Source organism: Notamacropus eugenii, chromosome X (genome assembly GCF_028372415.1).
Source record: "Notamacropus eugenii isolate mMacEug1 chromosome X, mMacEug1.pri_v2, whole genome shotgun sequence".
NCBI classification, from domain to species: Eukaryota; Metazoa; Chordata; class Mammalia; order Diprotodontia; family Macropodidae; genus Notamacropus; species Notamacropus eugenii.
Window position 1 is genome coordinate 30,258,228 of NC_092879.1, and position 21,550 is coordinate 30,279,777.

Here is a 21,550-nt window from a genome sequence, read left to right on the forward strand (position 1 = left end):
GAGGTAACAAAGCCATGGGACCTGATGAGCTCATCAAAGGCAGAGCTAAAGAAGAAGAGAGATTGGCAGTAGGGAGTGGAGGGCAAGGGAAGAGAAAAGAGGGTGAAATATGATGATGACCCAGTGCAGTCTGACAAGTAGGAGCACCAGAGAGAGCAGTGTCCAAAAGGTGATCATCAGTGTTGTCTGGTGCAAAAAGAGTTGAGGAAAATGAGGAGTGAATAAAGGGTTGGAAATTAAGAATTCCTGGAAGTCTAAATAAGTCATTTTGAAGACAACAGTGTCACTAGATTGCTGGCATAGGAGGCTGGATTGCAAGGGATTGGGGTGAAGGAAGTGGAGTCAGTAAATGTCAGCTAGGTTGCTGGAAATGTAATGAAGAGAAAAAAAAAGCCAAGGTGATCATTTGGAGAAGTGACAGGATCAAGGGAAGATCTATCTCTGCCCTTTCCCTAGATTTCAACTGTTGTATTTTGAGCTGCCTACTAGATAGCTTCGTTTGGTTCCTCTGTCTTCATCTCATGCTTAACATCATAACTGGACCCATAATCTTTCCCCCTAAACTGACTGTTCTTCCAGCCTTCCTTATTTCTAGCGAGGGTACCATCATACACACCTAATTTTTCATGTTCATAATCTTCGAGTGATCCTAGATTCTTACCTCTTGCTCACCTTCCCTGTCTGATCAGTTGACAAAGTCTGTCGAGTCTCTCTATCATCTCTCCACTCATACTTCCATCACTGTGTTTCAGACTCTCATTACATTTTGCCTGTACTGTTGTGATAACTTGCTAATTGGTATCCCCGACTTAGTCACTCCCTTCCTGCCACTGTCAGAAATCTCCATCCACTCTCTCTTGCTCAGGAAGTAAAATAGAAATGCCTTCTACTGTAGGAATTGCAAACTGGAAATGTTCCCTAAGGCATCTCAGATTCTCCACAGGTCCCAAACAATGTGTTCTCTTCTCTCCTCCCACACCACTTGTCACCTTGTAAAAACTACTGAACCAAACACAAATCTCCTCCTTCCTCCTAACTTCCCTTTTTCTGTCAAGTACACCACCAGGTTTGCAGGCTTGGTCTCTCTTTCATCCTCTAGTTGTTTCTTCTGTCTGTAGCCCCTCCACCCTGCCCCTTCCAATCCATTCTCCGCACAGCTGCCAGAGTAATGTCTGACTGTTAAAAGACCTTCAGAGCCTGGCTCTGGTTTTCCTTTCCAGGCTGATTCCCAGTTATTCCCTTTTCCTCTGCCCTTCTTGCTGTTCCTTACACATGGCATTCCGCATTTTGTCTCCTTGCCTTTGCAGAGGCTGTCCCTCAGTGATATACTTCCTCCTTACCTCTGTCTCTTAAAGGCCCTAGTGTCCTCTAGGGCTCAGCTTAGGAGCCACCTGCTACTCTTTCCTTGCCACCATTCTTAGTGGATTGTGAGGGTGCTGTCCCCACATCCACCCCCATTACGTTCTATTAACTTTGTATTTTATCTCTACTCTTCTTTGTATATGTTGTTGCCTCAGCTAGAGCTAGAGCTCCTTGTGGGCATGGGCCACGTCTTTCTTGTCTTGGTGTCCCCCGCATTTGACGCGGGACCTGGCATGCATTTGGTGCTTAATAAACACTTGTTGATTGACTAAGAGCTGGGACTGATTCACTTCTGTCTTTGTACCTGTAGTGCTGAGCACAGTGTCTGGCACATGGGAACCCTGTCATAAATATTTGTTGAACTGAATTGAACCATTCAGACATATAGGACACTCTACAATTCACCCTCTGTTCGACCTGTCCAGTCTCTATATGCCTTTTTCCATATTCCTTCTTCCAGGCAGTTGGACAACTTGATAATGCCTCTTCATTCATGTCCTGCCCTCTTCCATCTTATATTTTTCTTGGTCATTTTTCAAACGTCATTATACCTTTGGCTTGCTTTAAAAAGGAATACTCATTTTGTCTGTTTCAGTTTTTTTTTTTAATATGTGCTATCCTGCTGTTATAACTTCACTTTTTAAGACCTCAATATAACTTATACATATGGAGTGATTGAAATGTTGGCTGGGTGTTTCTAAGTATCTTAAAAGATACTTCTTGACAGATGCTAGTATTAGCAGTACTATATGGTATGGCAGGTCACCATAAAATGGACATTTGTAGAGGGCATAAGTGTGCTTTATATTCCATATAACCTTAAGAACATTATGGACATGCAAATATAAGAAGCAGACCAATTTCAATATAATTTCTTTTTAAATTTCCTAAAAGTTGTAGAGATTAAAATAACAAAGTTGCTTCTGAATATGACAGAACTGTCCTTTATGTGTTAATAATTGTGAATAAGTACCTAATGCATTTATGTTGGTAAAATTATATATACACATGCACAATACCCTTAATCATGTGTGAAGTTTATTGAGAAATATCGAATTCCTAATCACTAATTGGTCTCCAGTTCAAATAATGAAGTAATCAACAAGTTTTCAGGGAACATGCTTAATCTAGTTAGAAAAATTTTTCAAAGACTTCAGCATTGCTTTCATGAAAATTAACCTGCTAATCATGTATATCTGTGATGTGGTCATGAAAATAGATTTCGGGAAGGACTTGTACTTGGAGACAATTTGATAATGTGTTGTTACGTAGAAGAATATGTGCTTGTAAATAGCAAAATGGCCTTTTCAAAAAGATCCTTAATTCCACAGTTCCATTCATTCAGATAAGATTTTATTTAACCTGTTCATTTATTAGCAATAGCTTATATTATGGTATACTGAAGGATAAGGGTGATAAGAGGGAGCAGAGAAGGATCACAGTTTCTAACTCTGTACGCCATAGGTTTGGTAGGATGGAGAAGGTTAACATAAAAGATTCTAGAACCAGAAGGCAAGTAGGGATCACCTGGTTTCTCCCCCTCATATTATAGATGAGGAAACTGAGGCGAAATGTCCACGATAAGTTCCTTGGGTACAAGGTTTTGCCAAATCATACCTCTGTCTCCTTTCCAAGTTCTTTTAAAAACTTAACTTTTTCCATGAAACTTTCCAAGATTTACCCACTTAGTTTTAGTCATTTCCCTTATTCCAGCAGTCTCAAAGCACATGTGTACACAAACACGCCCATATTCAGGAAGGAAATTTTCAAATGGGCCCATCTCTCTGCAGAGCAGAAAGTAGATAGTGCCTGTCCAAATGCAGAGACATCTTAAAAGAAACCAAAATACAATGAAATTTGTTTTTTTAAAAATATTTTGAGTATAAAGTCATATTCTTGTAGTACTGTCATTTTAAATTTATTTTATGGTTTTTAATTACGGCTAAGCAGCACTTAAAGTTTTGGGGTTTTTTTTAAGTTTACAATTTTGAACTTGTTAAATGTCTTTTTTTTTTAAAGTCCGAAACCAAGCAGGTTTATAGTCTGTCAGTTTATGGATGTTTTTTTTTCCTATGTGTGGGACTTTATATCTCATCTTAATCTGTACATTTGTGTAGCTCTGCACAAAGCCATTGTAACCCTGCCTGATTCCTGGACAGGAGTGGCAGGTAGAAATGATAATCAATTGGTTGATATTATTAAATGCCTCATACATTCTTTGTTTATAAATTATTACATAAATTTATGACCTATTAGATCAAGACTTGGGGGCCAGGACCCAAATAATAAGTTATAACCTTGAGATAAGGAAGTGAGTGGATGTCAGTACCTCAGAGCAAGGAGAGGTGGCTACTGTCCCTTGATCCTAAGGTGCACCTCCATACTCCAGTCTATGGAAGTGAACTTAAGGCCAGTTTACCAGGGACAGAAGCTAAGAAAAAGGATTTAAGGCTACTCACTATTATCTGGGTAATAGAGTTTTGCTTGAGATAGGGATTATTTCATTCTTTGTATTAATATCCTCGTGGTTGTTGTTGTGTTTGTCCTTCATTCTCGAAGAGGACCATAGCATCAAGATGATGACATGACTCACAGTTGACTTTGATTTGAGTGAGGGAGGGCTGTGCAAGGTCACCAGCCTCACTTTCTTTTCCTGAGCCATCTGGGTCCAGTGGCCTGATATTTGAGATTGCTGGAGATGGCCCAGGATGCAATGGGAGGCCCTGCCCCTTTCAGGCTAAGGTCTTATAGCATTCTTACTTTGATTTAGATACACCCATTCAGTGAATAGGCTTCTTTAAGTAGTTTAAGTAGTAAAAAAAAAAAAAACCCCAAAAAGCAAAACAAAACTGGGAGGAGAAGACTCTTAGAGGTGCTGGGTAAAAGAGAAACAATTACTATTTAGTATTTAAATCCACTCTGTGCTAGGTGGGTGGGGATTTGTTGTCCACTCTATGATCTCTGGAGTGAATTGGGTTTGAGGCTTGACCTTTGAGCAAGAGATGTAACCAGTAAGCCCAGAGGAAAAAAAGCAGCTTTTGGGGGTGGAACACTGGAGGAGGAGGAGGAAGAGGAAGAGGAGGAGAGCTGCTGCTCACTCACAGGTTGTGTTTGTCCTTCATTCTGGAAGAGGACCATGACATCAAGATAATGACATGACTTGCAGTTACTTTGATTTAAGTGAGGGAGGGCCGTGCAAGGTCATCAACCTCATTTTCTTTTCCTGAGCTATCTGGATCCAGTGACCTGATATTCATCAGGATGACTGGAGATGGCCCAAGATGCAATGGGAGACCCTGGCCCTTTCAGGCTAAGGTCTTATAGCATTCTCACTCAAATGCTTATTAATTGTTGATTCCTAGTAGAGTGTGGGAGACAGAAGAACTTGCTTCTAGCTGCCAGAGTATTGAGATCTCTGGATAAAGGAGGCTTAATACTTTAAGCCTCAAGAGATAAGGTCTTGGATTCTAGCTAAGAAAGAGTTTCAGCAGGCCACTAGAGATGGAAAGCAGGCACTCCTCTAGGTTAATGGTCACCAAGCTCAGGTGAATTATTAGAGTAGTGTGGAAGCACAGTGGAGCTACCTACAGAGGTAGTAGCAAATCCCTCAGGTCTTATGGTCTTTGACCTGAGGCTAGATAACCCCTCCTTATGGAGGTGATGCTGTTGAACTATGGGTGAAAATAGCTGCTATCCCAGCTCTCTTCCATCTAGGAGTCTGATCTTTTGGTGTCATTAAGATTACTGAGGACACTGCAACACAATTTTTCTGAGACTGCCTATGAAACTTACATGACAGTAGTAATCAGAAGTTAGATTCAGGAAATACTTGGAAAGTCAAATTGAATACTTCTGTAAGCTGTGTTTTCTGTTTCTCATCACAGCCCACTGTTTGTTACATGGAAGATTGGTCGAGATAAACGATTACGTGGATGCATAGGTACTTTTTCTGCCATGAACCTGCATTCAGGACTCAGGGAGTACACACTTACCAGGTAAAGATCCCTTTTTAAAAATAATTGCTTCTACATTTTAAAAAGTGAATCTGATATTTTCTAACTGATCAAACTTCATAAGTCAATTTTCTTCAAAAAATATTCAGTGGCTACCATGTGCAAAAGGTATTGCCTGAAACTTGGAGCTTCTATACATGGAGATAAAGGCATATTCAAATGGCTGTGATACAAGGTAGAATGGGAAAGTGTAGTAAACTTTGTACAAACAGAATGTGGCAGGAGGGAGGCCAGAAATGGGAGAGATCACTTTCAGCCAAGGTGAATGCCAGAGTCAAACTTTGTCCAACCCTTTAACCACCTGCCATATCTTTAGGGGGATCGCTGACAATTGGTTCACATTGTCTAAAATGTTGAGATGCTGTAATCCCATTTGCTCTAGCAAATGGTGCTTCTTAATGGGCCTTTTTGTTGGTTTTATTTTCATAAAGGACTTGTATTCAATATTTAACTTGAGAACTGAGGACTCAGTGTTCCTGAGTTCTCAAAACTTATTGCCTTCAATAACAAACATTCTCACCTCTTCCCTATTAGACTTTTCATGTTGGATGCTGTTAATTTCATCTCATAAGGTTGGGTTCTGTACTTTTCAGATACTTTTGAGATTGCCGGATAAACCTCTGGACTAGGGAAGGAAATGGTACCAAAGACTGGCAGCAGGATCCTTCATACCCAGCACCCAGAGTTAATTGCAGCTTAATATGTTTTGTTTCATCTAACACAATAACAAAGTCCTGAATGCCTCATTAAAGTTGTGAAAAGGCTCTAGTCCTAATTTCTAGTCTCTGAAAAGCTATCTGCTATGACATCTGATTTTTTTGTTCTGTTTTGATTTCTAGCAAATCATGTTCCAAAATTATTTCAAAAGAAGAAAATTCCTTAAATAAGCAAGAAGTAAAAGAATTTCCTGTTATTTTTCATATTCTATGGCAATTAATATGCACATTTTTTTTGAAAGACCAGTGACCCCCTCAGTGTAGAGTGAGCTTTTGATGAGGACAGTCCCTCTACCAGTGTAAATCAGCACCTGCTCTATAGTTTAGTGTTAGAATGCAAGTGACCAGTCAGGGTTACACAGTCAGTATGTGTCAGGCTATCCTTCTTGATTCTAACGCTGGTTCTCTGGCCATTATGATGCTAATTATCACTTAGTATGGCTCTGCCTCAGATTTTACATCTGGCCTATACATTTCCTAAGAAGATAAATGAAGTGGAGGTAGTGCACTGGATTTGGAGGCAGAAGACCTGAATTTGAACACCAGCACTTTTGCTTACTACCTGAATAATCATGGGCAAAATATTTAGTCTCTTGGGGCCTTTGCTTCCTCATCTTTAAAATGAAAGAGTTGAACTAAATGATGTCATAGATGTCATTCAGTTCTAAATCTATGATCCTATAAGCCTATGAAATGCTATACAAAAAAATTCCCTTGGAGCTTTTTGGAGAAAGGCCCTGTAGAGTAGTGGCCTTAAACTGGCAAATACAACAGTCCTCTCCAGTTCTAAGGCCTGATCATGATACCCCAAACTCTCAGTTGTCTCTGGCCAAAAGCACATTTTAAACACATTAATTATTTGTTGCTCAGATTCTTATAATTCTTAAACCATGGCTTCATCTTTTTTTTCCTAATATATTCTGTCATACTTGATCCATTAACATTCAAGATTATAGTGGTTATACTTGTGTTGTCATTAAATTCTGTTGTATTACTTTAAAAAAATCAGCATCACATATATCCCTACAGTGTGTTTGTTTTGCTATAACCTAATTTCGGTCCCCTTCTATCAAATAACCCCCAATCCTACCCTTCCCTGTGCCCAAATTCTTTGCTTCTGCTTTTGTTGTATAATCTGTGACCTCAAACCTCAATTCTGGTTTTACATGGACCAAGTTCCCCCAGGCAGCAGAATTAAGTCAGTGCTCAAAAATAGTGAAACTCTAATGAAAAAATACTTCATGTATTTAAGGAATGTTTGGGGCCATGAACAATTTGGGGGATTTCCTACTCATCAGCCTTTGGCTCATTTACCTCTGCCCAGTGTGTCTCCTGGGAATCTCAGAATATAGCTTATGTTTAGGTTTCTATGATTAGGATAAGGATAGATTTAGGGACTGGATCTGTGATTTCAGGAATTCCCAGGTGAGGAAACTCCCTCTGCCAATACAGGTCTGCAATTGCTCTGAAACTTAGAGTCTTAAAGAAGTCATGGGGTCACTAAGAGGTTGAGTGACTTAGGTCACACAGCCAGGTTTTGAGGTCTATGCAGCTTCTATAAATGTTGGTAAAAATGCCCTTCAGCTCCCATGCTAGCCTTAAAGCTTCCAGAATATACTAGATAGCAAACAAAACCACACAAAAGATCATAGGATCCCATAAACAGGGTAGTTTTCCTTTCCTCTATGGTGAGTCCAGCTTTCCCTCTGAGGACCTAAATAGTTCTTCAAATTCCTCCTGTTACCCTGTGGTTGAGACTCCCTCAGAAGGGAAACACAATTGAGACTGAGAGATGACCCTTTACTCTCTTCTGAGGACATCTACAGTCTTCCAGATTTGGAATGATAAACAAAGGTTTGGGGGGCCCCTGAAAGGAAATCTTGTATTTTGCATTGCTGTCAGGCCTACGCACACCATATAAGTAATTCTTGGTAGCAATAGTAAAGGGCAAATGTCCAGTAAATATCATGTTCTTCCACACTGTCCATGGCTGTTCTTTTAGCTCAAGAGCAACATGATTGCTCTTTTCTCCAGAATGCTGGGTTCAGGAATTCAAGTGGAGCCATTATTCTTCTCTCTAGAAGGCTAAGTCTAGGAACTCGTTGTTGTTCAGTTGTATCCAACTCTTTGTGACCCAGTGGATCACAGCATGCCAGTATCATCCATGGAGTTTTCTTGGCAAAGATTCTGGAGTGGTGTGTCATTTTCTTAAGTGGATTAAGGCAGATAAAGGTTGAGGACTTGCCCAGAGTCACACAGCTAATAAGTGTCTGAGACTAGATTTGAATTCAGGTCTTCTTGACTCCAGGTCTAGTACTCTATCCACTATCCAAACAGAGGTTAAGTGACTTGCCCCAGGTCACACAGCTAAATAAATGTCTGAGGCTGAATTTGAATTCAGGTCTTCCTGACTCCAAGCCCAGCACTCTCTCCACTAAGCCACCTAGCTGCCTCCAGTGTACTCGATGTAGTCCAGAACAAATTCCATTTTTTCCTAAGAAAGAGAGTCTAGGAACTCTGTAGTGTCTGGGACAAATCTCCCTCCTTTACTCAAGGAAGATGTGGCCAGGCATTTTGGACATCAGTGTCCCACTTCTGCCTCTGGTTGCCATGATTGAGTGAGCCCTTGCAGGGCAGGGTTGTTCAGAAGGCATTCTTTCCTTCCCCCCAGGGACCTAAGTCTGCTCTGTGGTCTCTATCTAGCCTCATAGCTCTCTCTGGATCTCTGACCTCTCTCCTAGATCTGACTGCTTCCTTTCATAGGCCTGAGTCCAAGGGTGAGGCTCAGCTCCACAATAGCCATGAGTCAATAACTCTTCCCTACATTCCCCTTCTCCCTCACTCCAATGTAATGACTTAGTCAATCATCCACAATAAGATGTCAGTGGGCCAAGGGAGGGTCACTGGCTCTTCATAACTGCACATATCCCTGGGGCTAAGATGGGTGGTAGGCTAGGAGAGGGAGGGATTGTGTGTGCAGTTAACCCCTCTAGGGACCAAAGTCTGTCTGAAGGTTTCTGGTCTTTAGTATGTATATAGCTCTCCCTGGCTCTCTTCAGCAACAAAACTTTATCCGTGGAGACCCATTCTAGGCTTAATTTGGGGAGATAAAAGTAGTGAAACTAAAAATTAAGATTTTTAAAAATTTATTTATTTATTTATTTTTAGTTTCCACAAGATTTTGAGTTCCAAATTTTCTCCCCATCTCTCCCCTCCCCCCACCCCAAGACATCTTGCATTCTGATTACCCCTTCCCCTTATCTGCCCTCCCTTCTGTCACACCCCTCCCTTCCCTGATCCCCATTTCCTCTGTTTTCTTGTAGGGCAAGATAGATTTCTATACCCCATTACCTGTATTTCTTATTTCCCAGTTGCATGTAAAAACAATTTTTAACCTTCTTTTTTAAAACTTTGAGTTCCAACTTCTCTCCCTTCCTTCTCCCCACCCATCCCTACTGGGAAGGCAAGCAATTCAATATAGGCTATACATGTGTAGTTATGCAAAAGACTTCCATAAAAGTTATGTTGTGAAAGACTAACTATATTTCCCTCCATCCTATCCTGCCTCCCATTTATTCTATTCTCTCTTTTGTCCTTGTCCATCCCCAAAAGTGCTTACTTCTGATTACCCCCTCCTCCCATTTACTGTCCCTTCTATTGTTCCTCCCCCCCCCCACCATGCCCCTCTTCTCCCCTTCTCCCCTACTTTCCTGTAGTGTAAGAGAGATTTTCATACCAAATTGAGTGTGGATGTTATTCCATCCTTAAGCCAAATGTGATTAGAGTAAGCTTCACTTTTTCCTTCTTATCTCCTCTCTTTTCCCCTCCATTGAAAAAAGCTTTTTCTTGCTTCTTTTATGAGAGATAATTTGCCCCATTACATTTCTCCCTTTCTCCTCCCAATATATTCCTCCCTCACCCCTTACTTTTATTTTTTTAGATATCATCCCTTCCTATTCACCTCACCCTGTGCCCTCTGTCTATATGTATATAATCTCTCCTACTACCCAAATACTGAGAAAAGTCTCAAGAGTTACAAATATGATCTTTCCATGTAGAAATGTAAACAGTTTAACTTTGGTAAGTCCCTTATGATTTCTTTTTCCTATGTACCTTTTCATGCTTCTCTTGATTCTTGTGTTTGAAAATCCAATTTTCTATTCATCTCTGGTCTTCCATTGGAATTTCATTTCATTGAATGACCATTTTTTCCCCTGAAGTGTTATACTCAGTTTTGCTGAATAGGTGATTCTTGGTTTTAGCCTTAGTTCCTTTGACTTCTGGAATATCATATTCCAAGCCCTGTGATCCCTTAATGTAGAAGGTGCTAGATCTTGTGTTACCCTGATTTGTATTTCCACAGTACTTGCATTGTTTCTTTCTGGCTGTTCGCAAGATTTTTTCCTTGATTTGGGAACTCTGGAATTTGGCTATAATATTCCTAGGGAATTTTTCTTTTTGGATCTCTTTCAGGAGGTAATCAGTGGATCCTTTCAATATTTATTTTACCCTCTTGTTCTACAATATCAGGGCAGTTTTCCTTGATAATTTCATGAAAGATGATTTCTAGGCTCTTTTTTTGATCATGGCTTTCAGGTAGTCCCATAATTTTAAAATTGTCTCTCCTGGATCTATTTTGCAGGTCAGTTGTTTTTCCAATGAGATATTTGACATTGTCTGCTATTTTTTCATTCCTTTGGTTTTGTTTTATAATTTCTTGATTTTTCATAAAGTCATTAGCTTCCATCTGCTCCATTCTAATCTTTAAGGAATTTTTTTCTTCCATGAGCTTTTGGATCGCCTTTTCCATCTAGCCAATTCTGCTTTTTAGGGCATTCTTTTCTTCATTGGCTTTTTGGCTCTCTTGTGCCATTTGGGTTAGTCTATTTTTTAAAGTGTTATTTTCTGCACAATTTTTTTGGGTCTCCTTTAAGTAAGCAGTTGACTTTTTTTTTCATTTCTTGCATTCCTCTCATTTCTTTTCCCAATTTTAGCTCTGCTTCTCTTACTTGATATTCAAAAACCTTTTTAAGCTCTTCCATGGCCTGAGACCAATCCATATTTTTCTTGGAGGCTTTTGATGGAGGAGCTTTGACTTTGTTTTCTTCTGTTTGCATGCTTTGGTCTTCCTTGTCACCAAAGTAAGATTTTATAGTCTGATTCTTTTTCCGATTTTTGTTTATTTCCCCATCCATTTACGTGACTTTTGAGCTCTTTGTCAAGATAGTTCTCTGCTTCCAGTGGGGGTGGAGGATGTACTGTCAGCCACTCGATCCCCCACAATCTGTGGGCCTAGAGCTCCAGAAACAGTGGCTGCAGCTGCCCCTACTGCCTTTGTGGCTTCTCCAGGCTACTCTGCATCCTCCCCCTTCCCCCCCCCCCATTCCATCCCCACTCCGCCCTGGGTCTGGGGCCAGACTACTCACTCTCCTGCACTGGTCCCACATGCTTTTCCAATTTGTCCTCAGTGTTTTGGGGTCCTGAAGTCTGGAAATTGCCACAAATATGAGAGATTCATTCTCCCCAAGATCTGCTCAGGTCCCCTCTGTGCCAGTACAGCCCCTACTGGACTGTGCTCTTCTCCTTGCGTGGTGCAATAGACACTTCTCGATGACCTTCTAGGCTGTCTTGGGCTGGAGATTTGCTTCACTCCTTCGTTATATGGGTTCTACAGCTCCAGAATTTGTTTAGAGCCATTTTTTACAGGTATTTGGCTGGGCTTGGGGGCAGCACTATAGAAAGTGAATGCTGTTACTCTGCCATCTTGACTCCATCCCCGGTCCCTCAAAAGTTAAGATTTTTTAAAGGTACTGGAATAAAGGTCCCTGTATGGGTATTTCACTCATGTATATATGAAATATATGTGTACCTACAGGCAATCCCTTTGTCAATGTAAGTAGATTATTTCATACGAGTCCCAAATCATTGGCCACAGTCGCCATACAACATGGAATTTTCTTGACCCCACCTTTTCCCATCAGGCAGTTGTGCCTGAGATTGGGTTCCATCCCTTTCTAGTCTTTACTTTTGCCCTTGGCCAATATAGGACTCCTCCTGTCTCTGGGCAGGAGGACTATCAGAAGTAAGAAAAGACAGTTTTTTTAATTCAGAAATGCCCCACTGCTTCTCCAGCTGGCTATTCTTTCCATTGACAGCATCCTACCTTTTCACCACCCCCTCTCATCCCACATGGACACCCCCCGGGAGTAGGGAACCTGCAACCTTGAGGCCACATGTGACCCTCTAGGTCCTCAAGTGCAGCCCTTTGACTGAATCCAAACTTCACAGAACAAATCCCCTTAATAAAAGAATCTGTTCTGTCAAACTTGGGCTCAGTGAAAAGGCCACCCCTGAGGACCTAGAGGGCCACATATATACTCAAGGCTAAAGGTTCCTCACCCCCGCCCCATACCCATCTTCTCCACTTCACTTTCATTCCTGTGATGAAATGCCCAAGATGGGCTGAGTGTATTTTTCCTCAAAAGATAGAAGTGAATACTTTGTATAGAATTCTCTATCATATATCTGCCTTCCTACAGGGTATAAGTGAAAAAAAGACAAGGTGGGGAAACAAATAGGAGGCAGCATTTTTATTTCCTGCCTGTTACTTCTTTTTTTAACCAATATTAATTAAAAACAAAACAACAGTAGAAAACTTAGAAACCTTAGAAAACTTAAAGGGCAGTGTCCAGATTCAATTCTACAGTAGGCCAGAGAAGAAGAGAAAAAACACTGGGCAGAAACATGATTAATGGCAATAGAAACTGGAAAGCAAATGGGCCTTCCTGGAACCTGTTAAAGAAAAAAAAGAAGTGAATAGGAGCCCAGAAGACCTGGGTAGGAGCTCCTTCTCTTCCCTCTCTTTACCTCATCCTCTCCCAATCTGCTTCTCTTCCTTCTGCTGAACTAACCACTTGTACCTGGGGGAGGCCCTTGGCACAGTGGATAGTGCACTGGACTTGGAGTCGAGAAAACCTGAGATCAAATTCAGCCTCAGATGCTTAATTATGTGTGACCCTGGGCAAGTCACTTCACCTCTGCTGGCCTCAATTTCCTCATCTATGAAATGAGGATAATAGCACCTACCTTCCAGGATCAAATGAGATAATAATTGTAATGCTCTTAGCACAGTGCCTGGCATGTAGTAAATGCTATATGAATGTTAGCTGTTATGATGATGATGATGATGACTATTGTAATCTGCCCTCTTTCATTTTATGTAAATTTTTTCCATTCAGACTCAAGGTTTTGAATGTTGTTTCTTTTTCCTTTCCTTTTATCCCCCTCTTTAGACAAAAAAAAAGAATGAAATTAGCACTAGATTTCTATAGTTTATTATAGGAGCATTATAATCCCAGTTCTCTTCCCTTCTTTTCCTAGCCTAGACTCAGATCAGCCCAGGTCCAGACTTGGAGACCTAACCCAAAGAGTCTCTTGGCTTATGACTTCACCAAGATTTGTCCTGCAAGATTTCTAAAACAAAGTTTAAATATTGCTTATACCTAGGATTTTCCCCAAAGTTGGTGTCAGGCCCATCATCTCCCATAAAGGCACTGAGTTTACAATATGAGTCTTGGGTATAGGACAGCCTTTATTGTACTCACAACAGAACATACATACACTACAAAGGGCACAAAGGAACCCAGTAATAAATATAGAAATGTAAAACACTCAACTCATCATACCCATTAGATTGCCTCTGAAGGTAAAGAGACTTTGTGGGACTGCTAAACAGAAATTCCCCCTTTACCTTGGACCTGCATCATCCGAGAAAGTCAGCAGTGCTCTGGAGGGTTGACAAAGTTCACATCTTCTAACCCCTCAAGGACTTTAGTCCTTAGATTGCAGAATCCTCTTCTCAGAGACATGTGCTGTCAAGAAACTCTTCTCTGGGTGGAAGGTTGGTGATCAACTCTCCAGCTCAGGATTACCCATGAGTTTACCTTCCCACTGCTGGAAATATCCATTTTAAGGATCACCTATGCTCAGAAAAAGAAACAAAAAATCAGAAGACAGCCCCAAATTTGAAATCTATGAACTCCTTTCTCAGGCCTACGTGGGCATGCATAGACCACTTGGCCATGTACATCTCCTCCAAATTATCATTATCAACTTTTAGGGGAGAGATAAATCCCCTCCCTCCATCCATCATGGAAACACATTTCCAGAAGTCCTAGGGCAGAAATAATATGTCAGTCCATTATCAGGAAACTGCTTCAGTCACTGGTACCAGTCAGGAGTTCTATGTGTCCTCTTAGCAAGGTGCTAGGACATGTCCAGCTATTTTGGAGACACCCCCCTTCTAGGAAATGTCCATGAGAATCAAGATGATTGGGAGATCATGTCGAATGGGTCAGGAACTCCCTTGGCCAGCCAGCATTTGTAGCTTCAGATAGCACAAACCTAAGAGGTGTAGTTAATGCTACAGAATCAGAAATAACACCAACAAACTGAGGCCCGGAGAGGTGAAATGACCTTGGCTCTGGTGCTGTGGCTAATAATTATCAGATGCCAGAACAGAGCCCAAGCCTTCTCAACTCTTAAGTTGAGCTCCCTATCCACGGGATAGGGATAGCCCTGCCTCTCTCACAAAGAGAGGGCAATCAGCAAATACTTGTTGGATTGGATTGGATTTTGTCTAATACTTGAGAATATTTATTTGGTAATTTTGTTGCTGTGGTATAAAATCATTTAAATAATTTGATTAGCTTATCATTTCTACTATAGCAGTATACTCCAATCTGGGACATAGGCTGTCATTCCTTCAATTGTTTTGGTTATGTTTAGAAAAATTGTTTTGCCCTTCTATTTTTGTAAGTCCTGCCTGTGACTTGGTAGATAAATTCCAAGATTATTTAATGCATTGTTTTTATCTTAAATAGAATTTCTTTTCTTGTCTCTTCTGTATATTTTTTTTGCAAAGAAGGTGATGATTGAAATGAAAACACAGGAGACAAAAGAAATTTAAGGAAGGTAAACTGATATAACTTGAAATGGCAAGGTGAGGGGTCCAGTGCTTAAATACCGAATGGGGAGATGCTGATGAGAATAATAACGATAACAACAACTAGCATCTCTATGATGCATTAAGGTTTGCAAGGTGCTTTACAGGTAATACTTCATTCTCTCCTCACAACATTCCTGGGAGGTAGGTACTATTATTATCTCCACTTTACAGATGAGAAAATTGAGGCAGACAGAGGTCATGTATCTTGCTTGAGGTCATATAACTAGTAAATGTCTGGGGCTGGATTTGAATTCAAGTCTTCCTGACACCACATGCAGTGCTCTATCCACTGTGACACTTAGTGGAGGAATCCTGCTTTGTCTAAAGATATCCAAAGAAATAAAGGTTTTTCACTTTCTTTTCATGGCTAAACTTCTTGAAAAAGCCATGTAAAATCTGTGTTTCCACTTTTCTTTGCAATCTGGCTTCTAACTTCATCAGTCAGCTGAAACTTCTGTCTCCAGAGCTACCAAAGATCCTTCAATTGTCAAATCTAATGGCGCTTTCCAGTCCTTACTCTTCTCAACGTGTTTGCATCCTTTGACACTGTCCAGCACCTTCTTCTCCTTGCTACCTCTTCCTCTTTCTTGGTTTTCTTACCTGATTGCTCCTTCTCAGTCTCCTTTGCCACACTTTTCTTCAGGCCCAAAGGTCATAGGTCTCCTGCAGGACTGTGTCTTTGGCCTTCTTTGCTCACATTGATTCAGTTATCATCTCTGTGCAGGTGATTCTGAACTGTATTTATCAAGCCCTGCCTTTTCTCCTGACCTCTAGAACTAGAACACATCTCCAACTGCCTTTTGTATATCTGGAATGAGATATCCCATAGATATTTTTAAATCAACATGTCTAAAACTGAATGCCTTATCTTCTCCCCAAAACCTATTCCTCTTCCTAACTTCCCTGTTACAGCCAAGGCCATCACCATTCTTCCAGTCTCAGAGACTGAAATCTAAGTGTCATCCTTCTTCCTCCTCATGCTTCATCACTCTCTATATCCAATCTGCTGCCAAGTCCTGTTGTTTCTAACTTCCCAACATCTTCACCACTTGGCTGTCAAAATTATCCTCCTAAAGTACTGGTCTTACCATGTCACTCCATCTCCATTCAAAAAACTCCAGTAAAGTCCTTAATAATAAAAAAAGCCTTTTCCTGCCTTTCCAGTCTCCCCTCCACATACTATTACATGGTGACACTGCCTCATTATTCATTGCACAAGACATTCCATTTCTAAAATCCAGGCACTTTCACACCTTGTCCCCCACACCTGGAATGTTCTCCATCCTCACTTCTTTCTCCTGATTTCCCTGGCTTCCTTCAAGTCTTAGCTAAAATCCCACCTTTTGCACAGAAGTCTTTCCCAGCTTCCCTTAATGTTAGTGCCTTTCTTCTGAGATTACCTCATGTTATTGTGTGTGTATAGTTGTTTGTATGCTGTCTCCTCTATTAGTCTTTGAACTCCTCTTAGGGCAGGAAGTTTTTTAGTTTTTGTTTTTCTTTTCTATCTTTTCTCTCCCTAGCACTTACCACAGTATCTGGAACACAGTAGACACTTAATGAATGCTTGTTGACCTTTGGTCTTTGCTCATGGGAAGAAGGAAAGGAGAAAGGTGAAATGATTTAGTATCTATTCAGATTGAGGTTCTAGATGTGTAGATCATTCAGATGTGGAATAAAGGATGTTATGTTGGAAGAGAGGAAAGCTATTTGTGCCAGAAGTTGGGATTTGAGAGGGCATTACTTTAAACAAAACATACTATACCTATGGAGGGCCTATTGCAAAAGAAAAAAAGGGGCAAGACCCTTTTGGGCTAGGTGAAGAGAAGAAAAGGGAGAAAACTGGCGTCTGATTGCCAACTACAGATAATTCTTGGTGATTTTTTTTTCCTTTATCCAAAAGAAAGATATAATAGAATTTTATCGGGAAGAAAACAATCATAACCAGGAATTTTAATGACTGAACTGTCCATAAAATGATGAATGGTGACAGAATGTATTACAAAGCAAAACCCAATAATTCACGCCATAAAGAAATAATATACTTTAATGAATAAAATAAAAACACTTCATAGACAAATAAAGTGAAGAGCCAGAGTGAAATTGATTATGTCTCATCTAAATCCAAAACAGTAGTAGTCATATTCATGATCTCAGACAAGGTAGCAGTAAAAATAGGCAAACAGGAATTACGTTATGCTTAAAGAAACCATATAGGATATGTATGCACCAAACTGAATATCTTCTGAATAATTAAAGGAAAAGCTAATTGAATTACAAAAAGACTTAAGATAACAAGCAAATAATTTTAGGTCATTTCAACATACCCCATTCAGATTTAGACAAATCTAACAGTAAATAAGAAAGATATTAAAGATTAAACAAAATAATAGAAAAGCTGTCTGTTGGACATTTCCAACTGTGTCTTCCATAGACATCTCAGTCTCATGTCCAAAACTCTAACTTTCCCCCTCTCCTCTTCCAAAAATCCCTATTTCTTCTAGTCATTTTGGTTCACCACCTCAATATCAACTTCAATTCTTCACTTTTGCTCATCCCACAGATCCATTCAGTTGCCAAGTCTTTTCTTCTGCCACGTCTCTTCCCCACCAATACTCCCTCCAGATTCCCATATCTCTGACTTACCCATGTTTCCCAAAAACCATCTTCTCTGGGCCTTGCCATCTGTTTCAATAGCCTTCTAATTGATCAATCAATCACCTTGCCTCAAATCTCTTCCCTCTCCAGTCCATCAAAAGTGATTTCCTAAAGCCCAGGTCTGACCCTGTCACTCCTACACTGAATAAACTAGTGGTTCCCTATCACCTCTTGGATGAAAAGAACACCTTCTTAGTGGGGAACTCTTCATAACCTAGTCACCTCTGACCTTTCCTTCTTCATTCTATATCATTCCACTTCATCCACTCTGCAGTCCAGCCAAACTGAAACTGCTTCTGGGTTTTGGACCCTAGAATGCCCTCTTTGCTCACCTAACCATTCTGACTCCATTTTCCTTCAAGACTCAGTTCAGGTACCACCTTCTGCAGGAGTCTTTTTTTGAGCCCCCGGTTCTTAGTGTATCCCCCTCCAAAAACATTATCTCATACCTTTTATCTTATACACTTGTGTTGTTGCAAGGACTGTTTGGCTTTTGCATTTGTAGCTCTGACCACTGACATGTAAAAGCTCTGTAAATGCTTGTTGATTAACTGATGTTTATCTAATTGCAAATAACTTAGCTATGGGGGGTGGGGGGATGAATATCTAACAGGTGAGGTGGCAGCTTCTGGATCCAGAAAGATATCAGCAGGGTAGAACAGGAGATAAAATCTAATTGGAAAAAGTTCAAAGTCTTAGGTTTTGCTTTGATCATTAGGAAAGCATCTGGTGACTAGGACAGTAAAGAGCTTTAGGATGATACCATATAAGGCTTGACTGAAGATACTAAGAACCTCTTGCCTAGAGATGTGAAGACTTAGAGGGCAATATTATAGTTGTCTCCAAGTGTCTGAAGGGCTGGCATTTGACAAGGGCTTCAGTTGTTGTGTTTAGTATCTGAGAGAAAAACTAACAGCATTAGGTGGAAACTCTATCCAAATCATTTTTTGATCCCAGCTATTCATTTGGAGGTCCCTAGTTAGGGGGGAGCAGAAGAGGTAGATTTAGATTCCCTGTAAGGAAAATCTTCCCAACAATCAAAGTTATCCAAAAAATAGAATAAGTCCTCTGTTCCTCTGAGTACAAGTCTTCCAGTGAAGGTAGGATAACTCCTTGTTAGGGGTGTTCTGGAAGAGATTATAGTTGATAGCTATGGGATTAAATGTCTTCTGAGGTCCCCTTAGAGCCTAGCAGCACTTAGCCCAGTACCTGGCACATAGTAGGCACTTAATAAAGGTTTCTTGACTTGACTGACTTGTGGGACTTTGCTGCGTAGTAGAGCTGAGTCTAGTTAACTCAGTTGGTCTTGCTTAACTTATTGCCTAGGACTCACTTTTACATTTTGCTTTGTTTCCTGGGTCATAAACCAGAATGTACCTCTCTCCCCAGAAAGCCACACAATACACTATGTACTAGTTCTTATGGAAGAATCAGGTGTGAAAATGATGCATCCATAACAATTTGGGGAGAAAATACTCCATATCCAAGTTTCAGTAACGTAATCTTTATTGTCATTCTTAGTTATTTTTAATTTGGTTAACTAATTTAAACAACTAAAAACATGAACACAAGAACAAAACATTGTATATGAACCCCTGTTTTTGCAGTTTCCTAAAAATGTACATTAAATTTAATGCAACATTAACAAAATCGCCCTACTTATATCTTATTCTGAACTTTTTAGTTTTCTTCTGTATGCTTTTTAATGTTTGCTGATTCCTTTTGTGGGAGATGGAAGAGAGGCATCTATATCAATATCCATTCCCCATGCCCCCAAGTCTTTCCTTCTAATATGGATACTCAAGTATGGATAACATATACTAAGTTTTGAATGACAACTCTAATTGAACGTTATAATACAATGGAGAGGGACAGGTATGAGGTATGAAGTGAAACCTGCAAAGACCTTTATGAAATAAGAAATAAGGAAAAAAATTGAAAATCAGGTGAGTTGGGTGCAGGCTCTGATTCTAGGAGGAAAAATACATGAGAATTAATGGACAAAGGATCCTGATGAAGACTTAGAGGAAAGGATTATCATGAGAGTTTGGATAGAAATCAACTAATTTAAATGTAGACAATTAGGAAGTGAGTTTAGTTGTTTGTATTGATGTTCAGTGTCCAGTTTCTAGTAAAAACATTTTTTAAAGAGACCTAGATTCCAAGAATAAACAGGTGGCCATCCAATTGTACTATGAGTATAGTATGGACTATGCTTCTAGGACACCGTCTGTAGTGCTGTTTAGTCCTGGAAAGCACATCTGACAAAAGAGATTGATAAGATAAAGGGCAACCAAGAGGGTGAGGGCCTTGGCTTCTTGCCTTGAAAGTTCAAGGCCTTTAAATGAGGCCTGGTTGAAGGAACTGAGGATATTGAGCCCAAAGTATAGAAGATTGAGAGGAGACAGGCTATCATGTCAATGTCATATCTCATGTCAAAGAGATGATAGATTTATTTTCTTTGGCCCAAGGGACAGACGTTAGAGGAATGAGTAGAATTTCAAAGTGGCAAATTTAGGCTTTGTTATAAAGAAAATTTCCTAAAAATTGGAGCTACCCAGAAATGAAATAGATTTCTTCAAGAAATAGTGCCTTTCAAGCAATGGCTGGATGACCACTGTCAGGGTCTGTTTTTGAAGGAATTATTTTTTTGCTTATGGGTTGGACTAAATGGCCACTAAGGTTCCTTCCAATTTTGAAATTGTGTTATTCTGTGAACTACTAACCAATTTCACTAATGAATATTGATGCGCAATTTTAATACAAAGCTTTAGCAAAGAGTCTACGGTAACATATCCAGTTATTCAGTATGGCCTAGTTGGAGTTATACCAAGGATGCAAGGATGGTTCAATGTTAAGAAAACAATGAGCATAATGAATCATATAAACAACAAAAACCGCATTAAAAGTTGCAGGAAAAAAGTTTTTAAGAAAATACAGTACTCATTTATGTTAAAAAACCTAAAAAGCAGAGGCAGACAGGAAAGGACCTTTCTTTAATATGATAAAAAAAAATATTTTTTAATCCAAGAGTTTGTATTCTTTGCAATGGAAAAACACTAGGGACTTTTCCATTATATACAGTAGTAAAGCTCAAATGCCCAATTTCTCCATTATTATTTTTCAACTGAATGTTAAAACTTAACATTGAACATCAGTGCAAACAAATATACTTATAACTATTTACATTTGCATTCATCTCAATACATAAAGTATCATGAAAATTATTCAGTTGCTTCATCTAAGACCCCATTAGAATCCTTTCTCAATTCATGATCATTGACTTTCTATGGTCATATTATGTATTCTTCCTGTGTATATGGTGAGTTTTTGTTCTTGTTTTTCATTATTGCATTAAAGACTGCAGATTTCTTTGTATTCCTCACTCTTGTCCATCTTACTTGTTGTAGTTTTCTTTTGCATGAATTACCAAAATTTATTTAACCATTTCACTATTGGTTGGATTTTTAAGGATGCTTCCTTTTTTTTCTGCAACTTTGTATAATATAACCATGAAAATATTTGAACATATAACTTCCTTTTCCCCACTATTATTTGACACAGTTCTTGTTCATTTATTTCAGTCATGTCCAAGTCTTTGTGACTCCATTTGGGGTTTTCTTAGCAAAGATACTGGAATGATTTACCATTTCCTTCTCCAGCTCATTTTATAGATGAGGAAACAGAGGCAAAGAGGGTGAAGTGACTTGTCTAGGGTCATACAAATACTAGACACAGTACTGAGTGTCTGAGGCCATATTTGAACTCAGGAAGATGAATCTTCCTAACTCCAGGCT

The 21,550-nt window shown here is 39.7% G+C and overlaps 1 protein-coding gene across 1 annotated transcript in view; it reads left to right on the forward strand.

Moving 5' to 3' along the window:
* AMMECR1 (AMMECR nuclear protein 1) overlaps positions 1 to 21,550 on the forward strand; it is a 151,077-nt gene that overhangs the window by 65,786 nt on the left and 63,741 nt on the right. Inside the window, exon 2 of the mRNA XM_072626426.1 lies at positions 5,247 to 5,357. Within this exon, the coding sequence (XP_072482527.1) occupies positions 5,247 to 5,357 (111 nt within the window). The remainder of the gene's footprint in view (positions 1 to 5,246; positions 5,358 to 21,550) is intronic.